General features: G+C 51.3%; 5 protein-coding genes across 5 annotated transcripts; 3 read left to right on the forward strand and 2 right to left on the reverse strand.

The window, feature by feature from the left end:
- Window positions 1-35: 35 nt before the first annotated feature.
- On the forward strand, window positions 36-1,348 carry BO86DRAFT_393839 (short-chain dehydrogenase/reductase). The gene is made up of 2 exons (XM_025673101.1): window positions 36-553; window positions 622-1,348. The coding sequence occupies exons 1-2, from the start codon at window positions 337-339 to the stop codon at window positions 1,236-1,238; spliced, it is 834 nt and encodes a 277-aa protein (XP_025521852.1). The 5' UTR covers window positions 36-336; the 3' UTR covers window positions 1,239-1,348.
- A 1,906-nt stretch (window positions 1,349-3,254) lies between these two features.
- Window positions 3,255-5,121, forward strand: BO86DRAFT_393840 (3-deoxy-7-phosphoheptulonate synthase). Its single transcript, XM_025673102.1, has 3 exons — window positions 3,255-3,579; window positions 3,644-3,699; window positions 3,836-5,121. The coding sequence occupies exons 1-3, from the start codon at window positions 3,537-3,539 to the stop codon at window positions 4,835-4,837; spliced, it is 1,101 nt and encodes a 366-aa protein (XP_025521853.1). The 5' UTR covers window positions 3,255-3,536; the 3' UTR covers window positions 4,838-5,121.
- A 119-nt stretch (window positions 5,122-5,240) lies between these two features.
- Window positions 5,241-6,953, reverse strand: BO86DRAFT_393842 (cytochrome c oxidase assembly protein COX14). Its single transcript, XM_025673103.1, has 2 exons — window positions 6,317-6,953; window positions 5,241-6,127 (listed from the first exon to the last, which is right to left on the reverse strand). Exons 1-2 carry the CDS (start codon window positions 6,621-6,623, stop codon window positions 5,649-5,651), a joined length of 786 nt encoding a protein of 261 aa, XP_025521854.1. The 5' UTR covers window positions 6,624-6,953; the 3' UTR covers window positions 5,241-5,648.
- Window positions 6,954-7,059: 106 nt separating this feature from the next.
- BO86DRAFT_393844 (uncharacterized protein) lies at window positions 7,060-8,545 on the forward strand. Its single transcript, XM_025673104.1, has 3 exons — window positions 7,060-7,677; window positions 7,830-7,872; window positions 8,000-8,545. The coding sequence occupies exons 1-3, from the start codon at window positions 7,190-7,192 to the stop codon at window positions 8,273-8,275; spliced, it is 807 nt and encodes a 268-aa protein (XP_025521855.1). The 5' UTR covers window positions 7,060-7,189; the 3' UTR covers window positions 8,276-8,545.
- On the reverse strand, window positions 8,457-10,738 carry BO86DRAFT_38738 (putative hexokinase). The gene has a single exon (XM_025671573.1). The coding sequence runs from the start codon at window positions 10,533-10,535 to the stop codon at window positions 8,886-8,888; it is 1,650 nt and encodes a 549-aa protein (XP_025521856.1). The 5' UTR covers window positions 10,536-10,738; the 3' UTR covers window positions 8,457-8,885.
- Window positions 10,739-11,558: the final 820 nt, after the last annotated feature.

Raw genomic sequence — 11,558 nt, forward strand, 5'->3', positions numbered from 1 at the left:
ACCAAACCAACTTAGGAACATCATCGTGACTGAGACGCTCAGCCTCAAGTATTCAACAAAAGTAGTGATGATCTCTTCCTTGGTCATAGCATCACAATGCGACAACCGCGCACATGAAGGCTTACCTATGATGTTGCCTGCTCTGAGATCACTGTACAAGTATCAAGGAATGTACCGTATGGGTGTCTCAGAGTATCGATGATCGATGATGTCACTCTTGCCGGTCATGGTTGCTCGAATCATCGGGCCTGTGAATGGAGTTTCCTCGACAGTTGAGCTCCGATCCTTCCCAGCCCAATAGCAAGACCTTACTTCGCAAGCCTAGCTCATCAATCGATGTTATCTCCAGGTAGCGGGTTCGCCCTCGTGGCTCCTGCCTCGAAAGGACTCGGCTTCGCCTTTGCCCAACAGCTGCTGTCTCACACGAATCTACCCGTCATCGCAACTGCGAGAAGGAATTGTGACGAAGTCCGAGATAGACTGTTAAAAGCAGTCAAGAGTCGATCCGGTGACTCAAGAGAGCGACTGAGGGTTTTGCAAATGGACGTGACTGGTACGAAGCTCTTTACTTGGCCAAACCTCAATCTTCTTTGCTTGTCCTCCTGTTGAATACTTTGTTAGATGAATCAACCATTCAAGCGATGGCCTCACATATTCGAGTAGAGTATCCAGACGCTGCTCTCCGTATAGCTATCACCGTTCCTGGAATCTTACGTGTCGAAAAATCACCATCGCAAATTGATGCTGCCAGCGCTCTAAATAGCTACAAGGTCAACGCTCTCGGGCCCATGCTGCTGATGAAGCACCTTGCACCCTTTTTGCCTACCAAGTCTTCGAAGCCTTTTCTGGTAGACTCACAGCCTCGGGAGGACGATTGCTCTTGGAACCTCCCATCACATGCCATATACGCCATGATGGCTGCACGAGTTGGCTCAATTTCGGACAACGCAACTGGAGGCTGGTACTCGTACCGTGCCAGTAAGGCCTCTGTGTTTCAAATAGCGAAAACTTTTGACTTATATCTACGCACTCGGAGCAATGACCGGGCATTAGCGATAGCGATGCATCCCGGTACCGTCCAGACGGACTTCACGAAAGAATACTGGGATGGACGAAACATGTTACAACCTCTCGACTCTGCTAATAGGCTGCTTCAGTTCTTGTGTACAATGAGGCCCGGCAACAATGACGGGCGAGGTCGATGTTGGGATTGGAAAGGAGAGGAGGTTCTTCCATGAATGAGGACGAGGGACGAGATTCGAGAAGGCATTGAAAGGCAAATGAGCCCCCACCAGAACATTGATATAACGAATACTTTGGAGGAAAAAGTCAATCTGCAACTCTGGAACCTAGAATTCAAGACATCGATCTTTCTATGGATTATTAGACTATCGCTCAACGAGAGGTATCCACTGGGTCAGAAATAACCATGCGGGATTGGCCGCTTTTTACTGCATCCGGGAGAAGCGTTCTTCCCTTCCTCTCCGGCAAAACGCTTACACACGAGCAATTCCCTCCCAAACCCGCAAAACACTACTCCGGCCCCAGTAAATGCGCGCACCACACCCTTGATCCTCCCCTTCTCTTCTCCTGGACACACCTTTCAATCATTTCTCAACGGGTGAAAGAAGAGCTCTTCCCTCCTCTTGACCCACTAATTAAATTCTTCTCGCTAGCATCATCAGTACTCTGGTTCATTCGTCGACCACTGATCTCCAGCCCACTCTCGAGGAAGCTTATTGCCTTACCCCTGGTTCAGTGGGTTGTCAGTTGCATGGGGATTGTGGAGGATATGCAGCCGTTAAACTATCTCCAGGTCCACACGGAACCTGCCGTCGTGGGCCGCTTGGTAGATTTCGAGTATGGGTAATTTCAAAGCATCGGTATTTGTGTGTCTGTGACTGAGCAAGCCTTCAGCTCAGTCCATGGCTTGCAGACCTGCCTTGTGGTATGGCCCTGACCAGGTGACCGTCAGCAGTGCTGAACGCTGACTTTCGGCCTTTGTGGCTTAAATAGTCTGGCACCTCAATCTGATCTACCAGTGATAGTCTATACAGACTGGCTGCCTTAGAGATCTCGGAAGAGGCTGTTTGGTAGCCCCGGAAAAATCAATACGAATCTGCTTCGGCATGTTTCATGGAGTCCAATGGTCGGACAGATGGAGCATGGACTGCACCTTGCAGCCCAGTATTAAAGCCCTGCGGCACTTTCAAAATTGAGCCAGGTCGCTCGCATCGAAGGCAGCATGACCTCTTCCGCTAAACAAAGTTTGGGGATACGTACTGTAGAGTGAGTTATATTGACACAAGGCAACTTTTATAGCTTCCAGACCGTGCAATCAGCACTACACCGACAGTTGCCTGGTCCAGCCATGTGGGGTTAGGTCAGTCCATCATGACTTGGAATTGAGTGGTATATCATCGATGGATGTTGAGTTCTTCTGCCCGATGCAGAGGTCATGGTATTGCCAAGGGCATAGCTGGCCAAGTCCCTGCTGGGATGATTGCCTGCGGAACCTTGAACGTGTGTGGCCTTGATCCATTATCGTTGGCAGCAACCCCAGTTCTATGACCCAGTTCTATGACCCAGGACACCGAGACCACGCTAGCCGCTGTACTACGTCTGCAAGAGCAACTGACAACGAGGCGCTCGATCTGTCAGTGCTTCAAGCTCGGCACGTTTTAGTCTAGCGGTGAAGAAACATATGGATGACAGCACCAAACTGCTGTCGGGGAGGGCTGAGTCGCGATTGCCTAGGATCTTCACGAGATCGACCTCTCTGGTGTCACCACTGGCAGGAAAGGTTCAGCTATGGGCATAACTGTTGATCTGACCGCAACACGGAGGACGTCACCATCTCACCCCGGTTACAGTGCATTTGGCCGCAGGTCGGAGCGTATTCTAGCCCATTATCTTAAGGTCTGTCCGAGATGGGTGTGATATCTGCGCGGAGCCTCAACGGAGTCCGGACTGTGGACTGTGGACTGGGGACTCTCACTATATACATACAGTACTATACATCGATGGGGTAGAGTCTGTAATAGGTACTGTACAGTAGTGGAAGGAAGACCGAAGGACTGCCTAGTGGTATTGTTTCAAGGACAATACAGTCAATACGGTTCGGTACCTCTCCTGCCATACAACCTTAATCGAGGCTTCCTAATTTTTCATTTGTGTGAATCAGTCCGATCGCGGGGCCCACTCGGTGCAGTCCCCGTCTTGTTCCTCCAATCCATCCATCCATCCATCTTCTTCTTCTTTCTAAACTTGAACTCCGCTTGCCAATCTGCATTTGATTCTGTTTTTCTTTCTTCCTTCTCCCCCCCTCCCATCTTGTCAATCACTTAACTTCTCATCTTCTCGCTAGCTTGGCCGACTTCCAGCCAATTTTATCTCAATTAATTCCAAAGAACGGGAGAGTCTGAAGTCTACTCCCACTTGTTCATTCATTGTTCATTACCCCTCCTCGGGTGTACCGCAAACAACTACTCCCATATTTTTTTACCAGCACATTTCGCGTGTCTCCCTTGACCACAATGCCTTTGATCAGCACCACCGAAGTCAGCGAGGACACTCGCGGTGAGTATACAATGGCATAAGCGCGCCCCGAGCTCGTTCTCTGCTAATCATTGTGTCCTCGTAGTCTTGGGATATGATCCCCTCCTCTCCCCCCAGTTTCTGCAGACCGAGATCCCTGCTGTGAGTCATACCACTTCCGCACCGCTTCCTCGGCCAGTGTGAGCCACCATGGGGCCAAATCATAAAATCAGACTACCTTTTCCCTCTCCACCAACCTGCTAAACCCCTTGAATGATAAAACTGACTATTGTCCTAGCCTGCGCGCGCATTAGAGGCTGTCCGTGCCGGCCGCAACCAGGCAATTGAGATCATCGAGCAGCGGGATGACCGCCTGCTCGTGGTTGTTGGCCCCTGCTCCATTCATGACCCCGAGACGGCTCTGGAGTATGCCCGTCGCCTCAAGGAACTGTCTGAGAAGCTCTCTGGTGACCTTTGTGTCATCATGCGTGCTTACCTGGAGAAGCCTCGCACCACGGTCGGCTGGAAAGGGTTGATCAACGATCCGGATATTGACGAGACCTACAACATCAACAAGGGTCTTCGTGTCTCCCGCCGTCTTTACGCAGACCTAACCAGCATGGGCTTGCCTATTGCCAGCGAGATGCTGGACACCATATCCCCCCAGTACCTTGCCGATCTCATCTCTCTCGGTGCCATCGGCGCCCGTACTACTGAGTCCCAGCTGCACCGTGAGCTCGCCTCTGGTCTCAGTTTCCCCATCGGCTACAAGAACGGCACCGACGGCAACCTGACCGTAGCCATTGACGCCATTGGCGCGGCCGCCCACCCCCACCGCTTCTTGGGTGTCACCAAGCAGGGTCTGGCTGCTATTACAAAGACCTCTGGTAACGAACACGGGTTCGTCATCCTCCGTGGAGGCAACAAGGGTACCAACTACGACCGTGAGAGCATTAAGGCTGCCCGTGAGGCCCTCCGTGGCAAGAAGCAACGCGAGGTTGTCATGGTAGACTGCTCTCACGGTAACTCCAACAAGAACCACCGCAACCAGCCCCTGGTCGCCAAGGAAGTTAGTGACCAGCTCCGTGAGGGCCAGGATGCTATCGTCGGTGTTATGATCGAGTCCAATATCAGCGAGGGTAACCAGAAGGTTCCCCCCGAGGGTCCCTCCGGCTTGCGCAAGGGTGTCAGTATCACGGACGCCTGCATCGACTGGGAGACCACGGTCACTGTCCTGGAAGACTTGGCAGATGCCGTTCGTGCCAGACGTGCTGCCAAGGCCAAGGTTGCTGCTGAATAAGCCATCACGACTGTTCCGACAGTTCAGGCGTGATCGGTTTCCCTTCTGTTTATTCGAGACGGTCTGATTTAGATACCATAGCCAGGGCGCTCTGATTTTCCCTGCCTTTAATTCGGTGACGATAATGATTCTCTTCGTTTTCCTTTCATTCCACTTATTTGTCCACATATTGGGTGTTGTGTGCTCGCGTCAGTGGCCCTTGGGAGCTTGGTGTCAGGGCCTTGATTCATGGTAGTATCAAAAGTTTGGCATAATCATCTTACGTCCTCTGCGATTGGTTCGGGTTTTACATCCAGTTGTCCAATAATTTGCACGCAATTTGAAACGTATAGTCGAATCAATGGAATCTTCACATTTCACACAGCAACACAGCAGCTTGGCGGGTGCTATTGTCGAATTAGCTTAGCAACTGCAAGTAGCTGATGTAGTAAGATCATCAAAATAAAAAATAAAAAAAAAAAGAATAGAAATATATGTATATGTACATCGACATGGCAAAACCGCACGTTGGAATTGCGCAGGTCTCGCAAATAGAACAACAGCACATAGATTGATACATCACGGCGCAGCGCGCACACACATTCACACACACACACCCAGAAGAGAAAAAGCAGGATACGCCACAACCCCAAATGTGGTAGAAGAGAGGAAGGAAGAGACGAACGACAATGTGCCATGCGAAACATGAAACAGGGGACTTTCGAGCGGGGCGGAAATGCTGCGAGCAGACAGTATGAGAAAGCTTTGCTCTCTCCCCGCGAGCCCATATAAGTTTCTCTGTATTTTCCTTGATTTTCCATACATCATCCTTTCACCGTCCGGTGAGCCAGCTCGTCCAGCTTCGCGTCGTCTGCTTAGCAGCATCCTCAGCATTGGCCGCCAGGGTGTCCAGCTGGCCCTGCTGTGTGGGAGCGACAAGTTCTCCGGACGCTTTCGCAGCATTGATGGCTTCGAGGACGCGAGGCTTGTCATCAGCGACCAGGCTCTCGGGAATGGGGTTGGGGTTTGCCTCGGCGGGAGCCTCGTCCGCCTTCAAGCCCCCAAATAAGTACTGCCTCGCCTTGTTCCAAGGGCGCTGCTGCCGCTCCTCATCCTTCTTTCGTTGGTAGATCTCGGCAATCTTCTCATTCTTCAGCAGTTCCAGCTGTTCCGGCGTGGCGGTTCCGTTGACATAGGCCACCTTGGCGTCCTGCAGAGTCTGTAGCTCCTTCTCGATCCACAGTGTTCGCTGACGGCGGTTGTACAGAGATAGAGAGACAATGGAGTAGACGGTGAGGGCTCCGCAAACGCCTGTTTCGCTCTATGGTCAGTCGCTGCGTGAGGTTCATGGGTATTTGTCGTCTATCGCGACGTAGGAAGGGCCAGGGAGAGAGGGTGAAGCGCAGGGAACGAGGGAACAGCTCCCCGGCAGCGAGCTTGGTATTAACTCCAAACTTCTGCTCAAGCGCATGCTCAAGGAGGGAAGGCAGTTCAACATACCCGATGCAGCAATAAGAGTATAAACCATGGTCTTGTGGGCCTTGTTGGCAAATCGACGGCCAAAGTCGATCATCTGATCCACGCGCGACGTCGACTGGGCTAACCGGGCAGCACGGGCTTGTGCTCGCAATCGCTCGACCTTCTCCTTAGGGGTCTCGGGTTTGCCTCCGGGGTGTCCACCCTGTTGCTGTTGAACTGCATTGGCCATGAAGCCGGGGAGCTTGTACGGAGCCGCGGAGCCAGGCTTCGAGTGGGCGTAAGGCCCTGTGGCCGTGAAACGGGTCGCATCGGCGGCGGATCGAGACATTATGCCAATCGTCGATGTGCCGATAAAGATTGATGAAAATACGAGCGAAAGAAAGAGGTGTATCGAGGGAAGAGGGAAGGAGGCGGCCGGATGAAGCGTGGAGATAATGGATGGATGATGGTATGACCTCAAGCCGGACTCGTCGTTCGAGATTTGGTGGGGGCAGGGTGGTGGGGAGGAGGAGGAAATCGAGCGAAACAAATGATGGTTCAATATTAATAGGCTAAATCCAGAATAAAGGTCCCTCTCCGATCACCGAAAATCCTGGAGACAGATGGAGAGCGGATCGTAGAGGAAACGGAGGTTTCGTTCGGGTCGGGGAAATTTTCAGCGGAGGAAACGAAGAGGTTCGATGGATGCATTGAACAAGAGCAACACTAAGTAAGGAAAGAGAGCCAGCCCGCCTTCGACCACCACTTCATTCATTCAACCTCCAGTACAATAACAGAAACAACAACCACCCAACTCCCAACTCCCAACTCCCATTTTCTTGCATTTAGTATATCTACAGTATATTGATATCCCCCAGGAGCTTTACCACTACCTACATATTCCCTCAAGAAACAATGGACTACAACTCAGCCGATCTGACATCAGTTCTGCGCACCCTTTCTGCGCTATCCAACCAACAATCCCCACCTTCATCTTCTGACATTATCCCGCCCACTAACTCTCAGGCCTACAATCCCAATGGCCCCGAAGACAATGATCCATACGAACCATCAGAAACCCTCCCCTCGTTTTCCGTGACCCGCCAGCAGCAAGCGCAGCAGCAGAAGGCTTTGCCCTCTCAGACCCCCAGCTATACCCACCCTCCGCGAGCCCAGACAACTCCAAATGGCACAACAGGTGACTCTTCATCCATCACCACTTGGAATGCCGCCCTCCGCCACGTCATGCGCACAGTGGCCCAGAATGAGAACCTTCAGAGCCGCATCCGATGGTTGATCCGCCGCCAGCACGACCACGAAAAGCAGTGGTGGCAGGGTCGGGAGGCGTTGGTGAAGAGGCAGCAAGCGCGAACGGAGAAGAAAAAGGAACTCGATGCTGTGCTGTGAGTGGAATCCAACAGTCGCGGGGAAACCCCTGGCGCCCTCTATGTTCCGTGGTCGATGCCTTTCGCCTCGGTCCCGAAACAAAAGGAAAACAAAGAGCGGGTCTCAGGTACTATCTAGAGATCGTTCTCTCTGACTCTTAATCTACTAGACGCTCTGTCGGTGTGCCAGTTGACAATAACAAATCAATCTCGGTACGTACTGCGCTGGTGGCGTTATCGTGACAGGCCTTGAAGACAAAAGACACGACCGCAGAACCGCGAGCAGAACGGGGTTTTTATCTAACTAGACTAATGCGCCTTTGTGGCACTTGACTAATAGACAGCCGAGGAAGATCAAGCCGAGCTGACTAACTACGATGTGAAGGTCTACAGAGCTTCGAGTCAGATGGCCGATGCCATGATTGCGGAGCTGCGTGCATTAGGGATTCCATTCTTCAGTATCCAGAAAGACCTGGTGCTGGCCGCTGATGCCAAGTCCGAGACTGTAGTGAATCCGTTTGGCAGCCAGAAAGAGACGCTTATTACCAGGCAAGATTTGTTGCAGTTGCAACGGCGGATTCTGGAGTTGTTGTTGGATCTTTGTGGGGAGCAGTAATTTATCTGCCTCCCAGAACAATCTGTGCAGACTGTAATCAGTCGTGACCTTCTGTCATGTTTGTGTGCACACGTGCTACTGTCACCATTCGCGGTCTAGTGTAGTCACTGTTCGTACAGCGAGGCCTGTCTGAATCTTGAGTTGAGAAAGAACAGTCTCTGAAGATCAGCACAAGCCAAGGTGTTGTATATGTCCGAGGGGGCCGTGGGGCATCACACAGTCCTTGTACCGCTAACTATGATTTATGTACATCAAAGTGTTTGAAAACAATCCTCAACCATTCTATCTTGTTGGCCGCTTGGTATTCGAAGATGCTGCGCATGAGTATTAATCCCGTATATGCAATGGAAACGAACCCTAGATTAGAAATACAGCCCAGACGATGGCATGGGCAGTGAATCACCCAAAGCAAGGAGCAGGTAATGAGGCAACGATGCGTCCAATTGCCCACATTCGAAAAAGCAACAGACAGAACAGCGCCCGAACACAGCAGAAAACACCTAAAATGCAAAGAAAGTTGGCATAAGGCCGGGTGATTCTTGGAGGAATGAGCAATTCATAATGCATACCGCAGGCACCTTTGCTCACCAGATCAAGTACCATCTGAAGACTACTCTGGTTTTTTCTCCGCAACAGCCACGGCTACAGCGACTGCAGCTCCAGCAATAGCACTATCTGGAGCAGGATCAAGGCGGATGTAAGGTTCTGCCGACGACATGGAAGGCAGTTGCAAAGTGCGGGTGTCCTTGACAAGCTCGTTCAGATAAAGTTGACAACGATCTCTGAACCCAGGATACTTGTTGATGACACTACCATCGCAGGCGATCGACAAACTTAGGGGGCTACATTCACTCTCAACCACAGTCACCTCTTGCGTCTCTTTGAGGGATGCGGTGGCGGGGACGGTGAGTTCCGGATACTCTGCCTCATTGCGCAAGCACCACATGCTATGGATTGCTGTCGCAAGATATCCTGCGGCTCGGTTCGAGACGATCTGGCAGACGCGCTGGAGAAATCGCATGTCCTCCAACGACGGAGGTGTGGTAAACGTATGTTCCTTCTGCAAGATGTTTGTCGAAGAGGTTAAGCTGGGCGATGTATCAGCTTCGATGTAGGCAATGATACTAGTGTCAAAAGAGTAAGCGTCGCGCATTGAGTGAGGAAGATTGCCGCCAAACAGCTGCGCTGTTTCCACTGCCTCGACGATAATAAGCCGAATGATTTCGCCTAGGTAGCGGCCAGTGATCATATACTCTAGAGGCTGGTAGTCAGGTCGAAGATGGGTGCTGTTCAGGACCTCGTCCCACCGGGACATAGGTAATATTCCGCCACCAAACATACTCATCTCGCTGTTGATGATAACGTGTTTTGCATAATTGAACCAACCTGGAGGTCTGGTGCCGAACTTGGTCAATCCGATCTGGTGCACAGGGAAATGAATCGCCACATTCGTTCCGGTCCCTAAAATGAGGGACATGCGAGTCGCCGGATCCAGATAGGCATGAGACAGCAGGGTTGCGGAGCTGTCATTCACGATAGCATCCACTTCGATGTTCAGGCCACGCGCTCTGCAGGATTGGACAATTAAGTTGCCGAGCTCCTGGCCAACCGTGCCATTAGAACAATGAAACCCCTTGCCCATATGTATTACCAAGCCGCTGCTTATGGATGTTTGCTCAATCGGAAACGACCAGGACAAGCCCATGGAAAGTGGGGTATCCCCCCGGCCATAATTTGAGCGTACTTCTTGTAACATGGCGTCGATCTTTGTTGCCATCCAGTCGAAGAACAGCGTTCCTTCCAGCAACTTGACATCATTATCAATTGACGAGGAAGACACATGAAGAATGCGCATAGCCCCCTGACCACGCAGTTCCACCAAGGCTACACGAAGTGTGGAGCCTCCAACATCCAGCGCCAAGTACGTTCCCTTCTCTGCCCCTGAAGGTAGAGCATGGTTATAGGATGGCAACATGCATACAGGGCTGGCTTGAAGACAGGACTTGAACTGCGCACGAATCTTGTCTGACATTGTGATCATGTTTTTCACAGACAAAGGTGCCGTGAGCAGACGATCGATCTCATTCACAAAGTCATCCAGAGTCCGACGTCCCCTATAAGCTCTCTGAAAAGCTTTCCGCCGCTTGCGGGAGGAGTCGCGGAAAAGAGATGGGAACAGAAGCATTGCCTCCAGGGCTGCAACAATGTTGGTGAAGAGTTCTTGCATTCGATGCAGGACCTTGACTAAGGGAGCTGGCATGGTGCGGGTATTGACGTCTACCTTTAAGAGTCCGGGCAGTAGCGACGAGTGGCTGTCCAGCCTCAGGTAGGGGAAAATGAGAAGATGAGGCCGTAGTCAACTTTGGCTGCTCCTCATACAGCGAAACAAGCAGCGGCAATAAGCAGTCGTGAGAGAAAGGCCACTTAAGTAGACAAAAGAAGTACACTCGATCGGGCCAATGGGGTGAGAATCCTCAAAGATTCTCTTCGCCAGTGGAGCAAATCAGATGTATGAGATCGAGGGTGGCACCGCCACGGCAAGTCACAAATCCTTGCTCAGCTGGCAGTGGACACGGTCCGCGAACCACGAGTCAAACGACGGAGAAGACGGTAATATATCAATGTCGTAGTGATATATCAGTGACAGAAAACCACGGTCAAGCCTGATGCCGCTTACTGTCTTCCACTTTTCTCTTTTTGATTTTCCTTCCGAGAAAAGTAGGGGAGGAAAAGAGCAAGGTGTATTTCGGATGCTGGGGCCCTCCTCTTCCTACTGTGAGTGGAGGAGATTGAGCCGAAGTCAAACGAGTTGCAAGGGGGAGGGGGGCGGGGAGGGAAATCCAGTGACGGATGGGCGGATGGATGGACGGAAGAGGGATGAGAGACAGGATAGATGAAGGTGGACGAGAGTGTTGAAGTTGCGTGGTTGGAGTGGGGGGAAAGGAGGTGGTAACTTAGTCGGTGTTTGTTGAAGCGGAGTGATAATCAGTGGTTAATCAGTCAAGGGGTGGTGAGTAAGTTAAAGAAGGGTGGGTGTGAAGGTGAAGGTGAAGGAGAAGGTGAATGTGGTTGGTTGAATGGTTGTGGTTGTCGTCGTTGTCGTCGTGGTAGCAGCAGCAGCAGCAGTAGTAGTCGTAATTGTTGTAGTTGTAGTAGTATCAGTAGTAGTAGTAGTCGTAGTAGTAACTTAGTAGTAGTAGTAGTAGTAGTAGTAGTAGTAGTAGTAGTAGTAGTAGTAGTAGTAGTAGTAGTAGTAGTAGTAGTAGTAGTAGTAGTAGTAGTA

The sequence above is a fragment of the Aspergillus japonicus genome, assembly GCF_003184785.1.
Source record: "Aspergillus japonicus CBS 114.51 unplaced genomic scaffold BO86scaffold_127, whole genome shotgun sequence".
In the NCBI taxonomy this organism is placed as follows: domain Eukaryota; kingdom Fungi; phylum Ascomycota; class Eurotiomycetes; order Eurotiales; family Aspergillaceae; genus Aspergillus; species Aspergillus japonicus.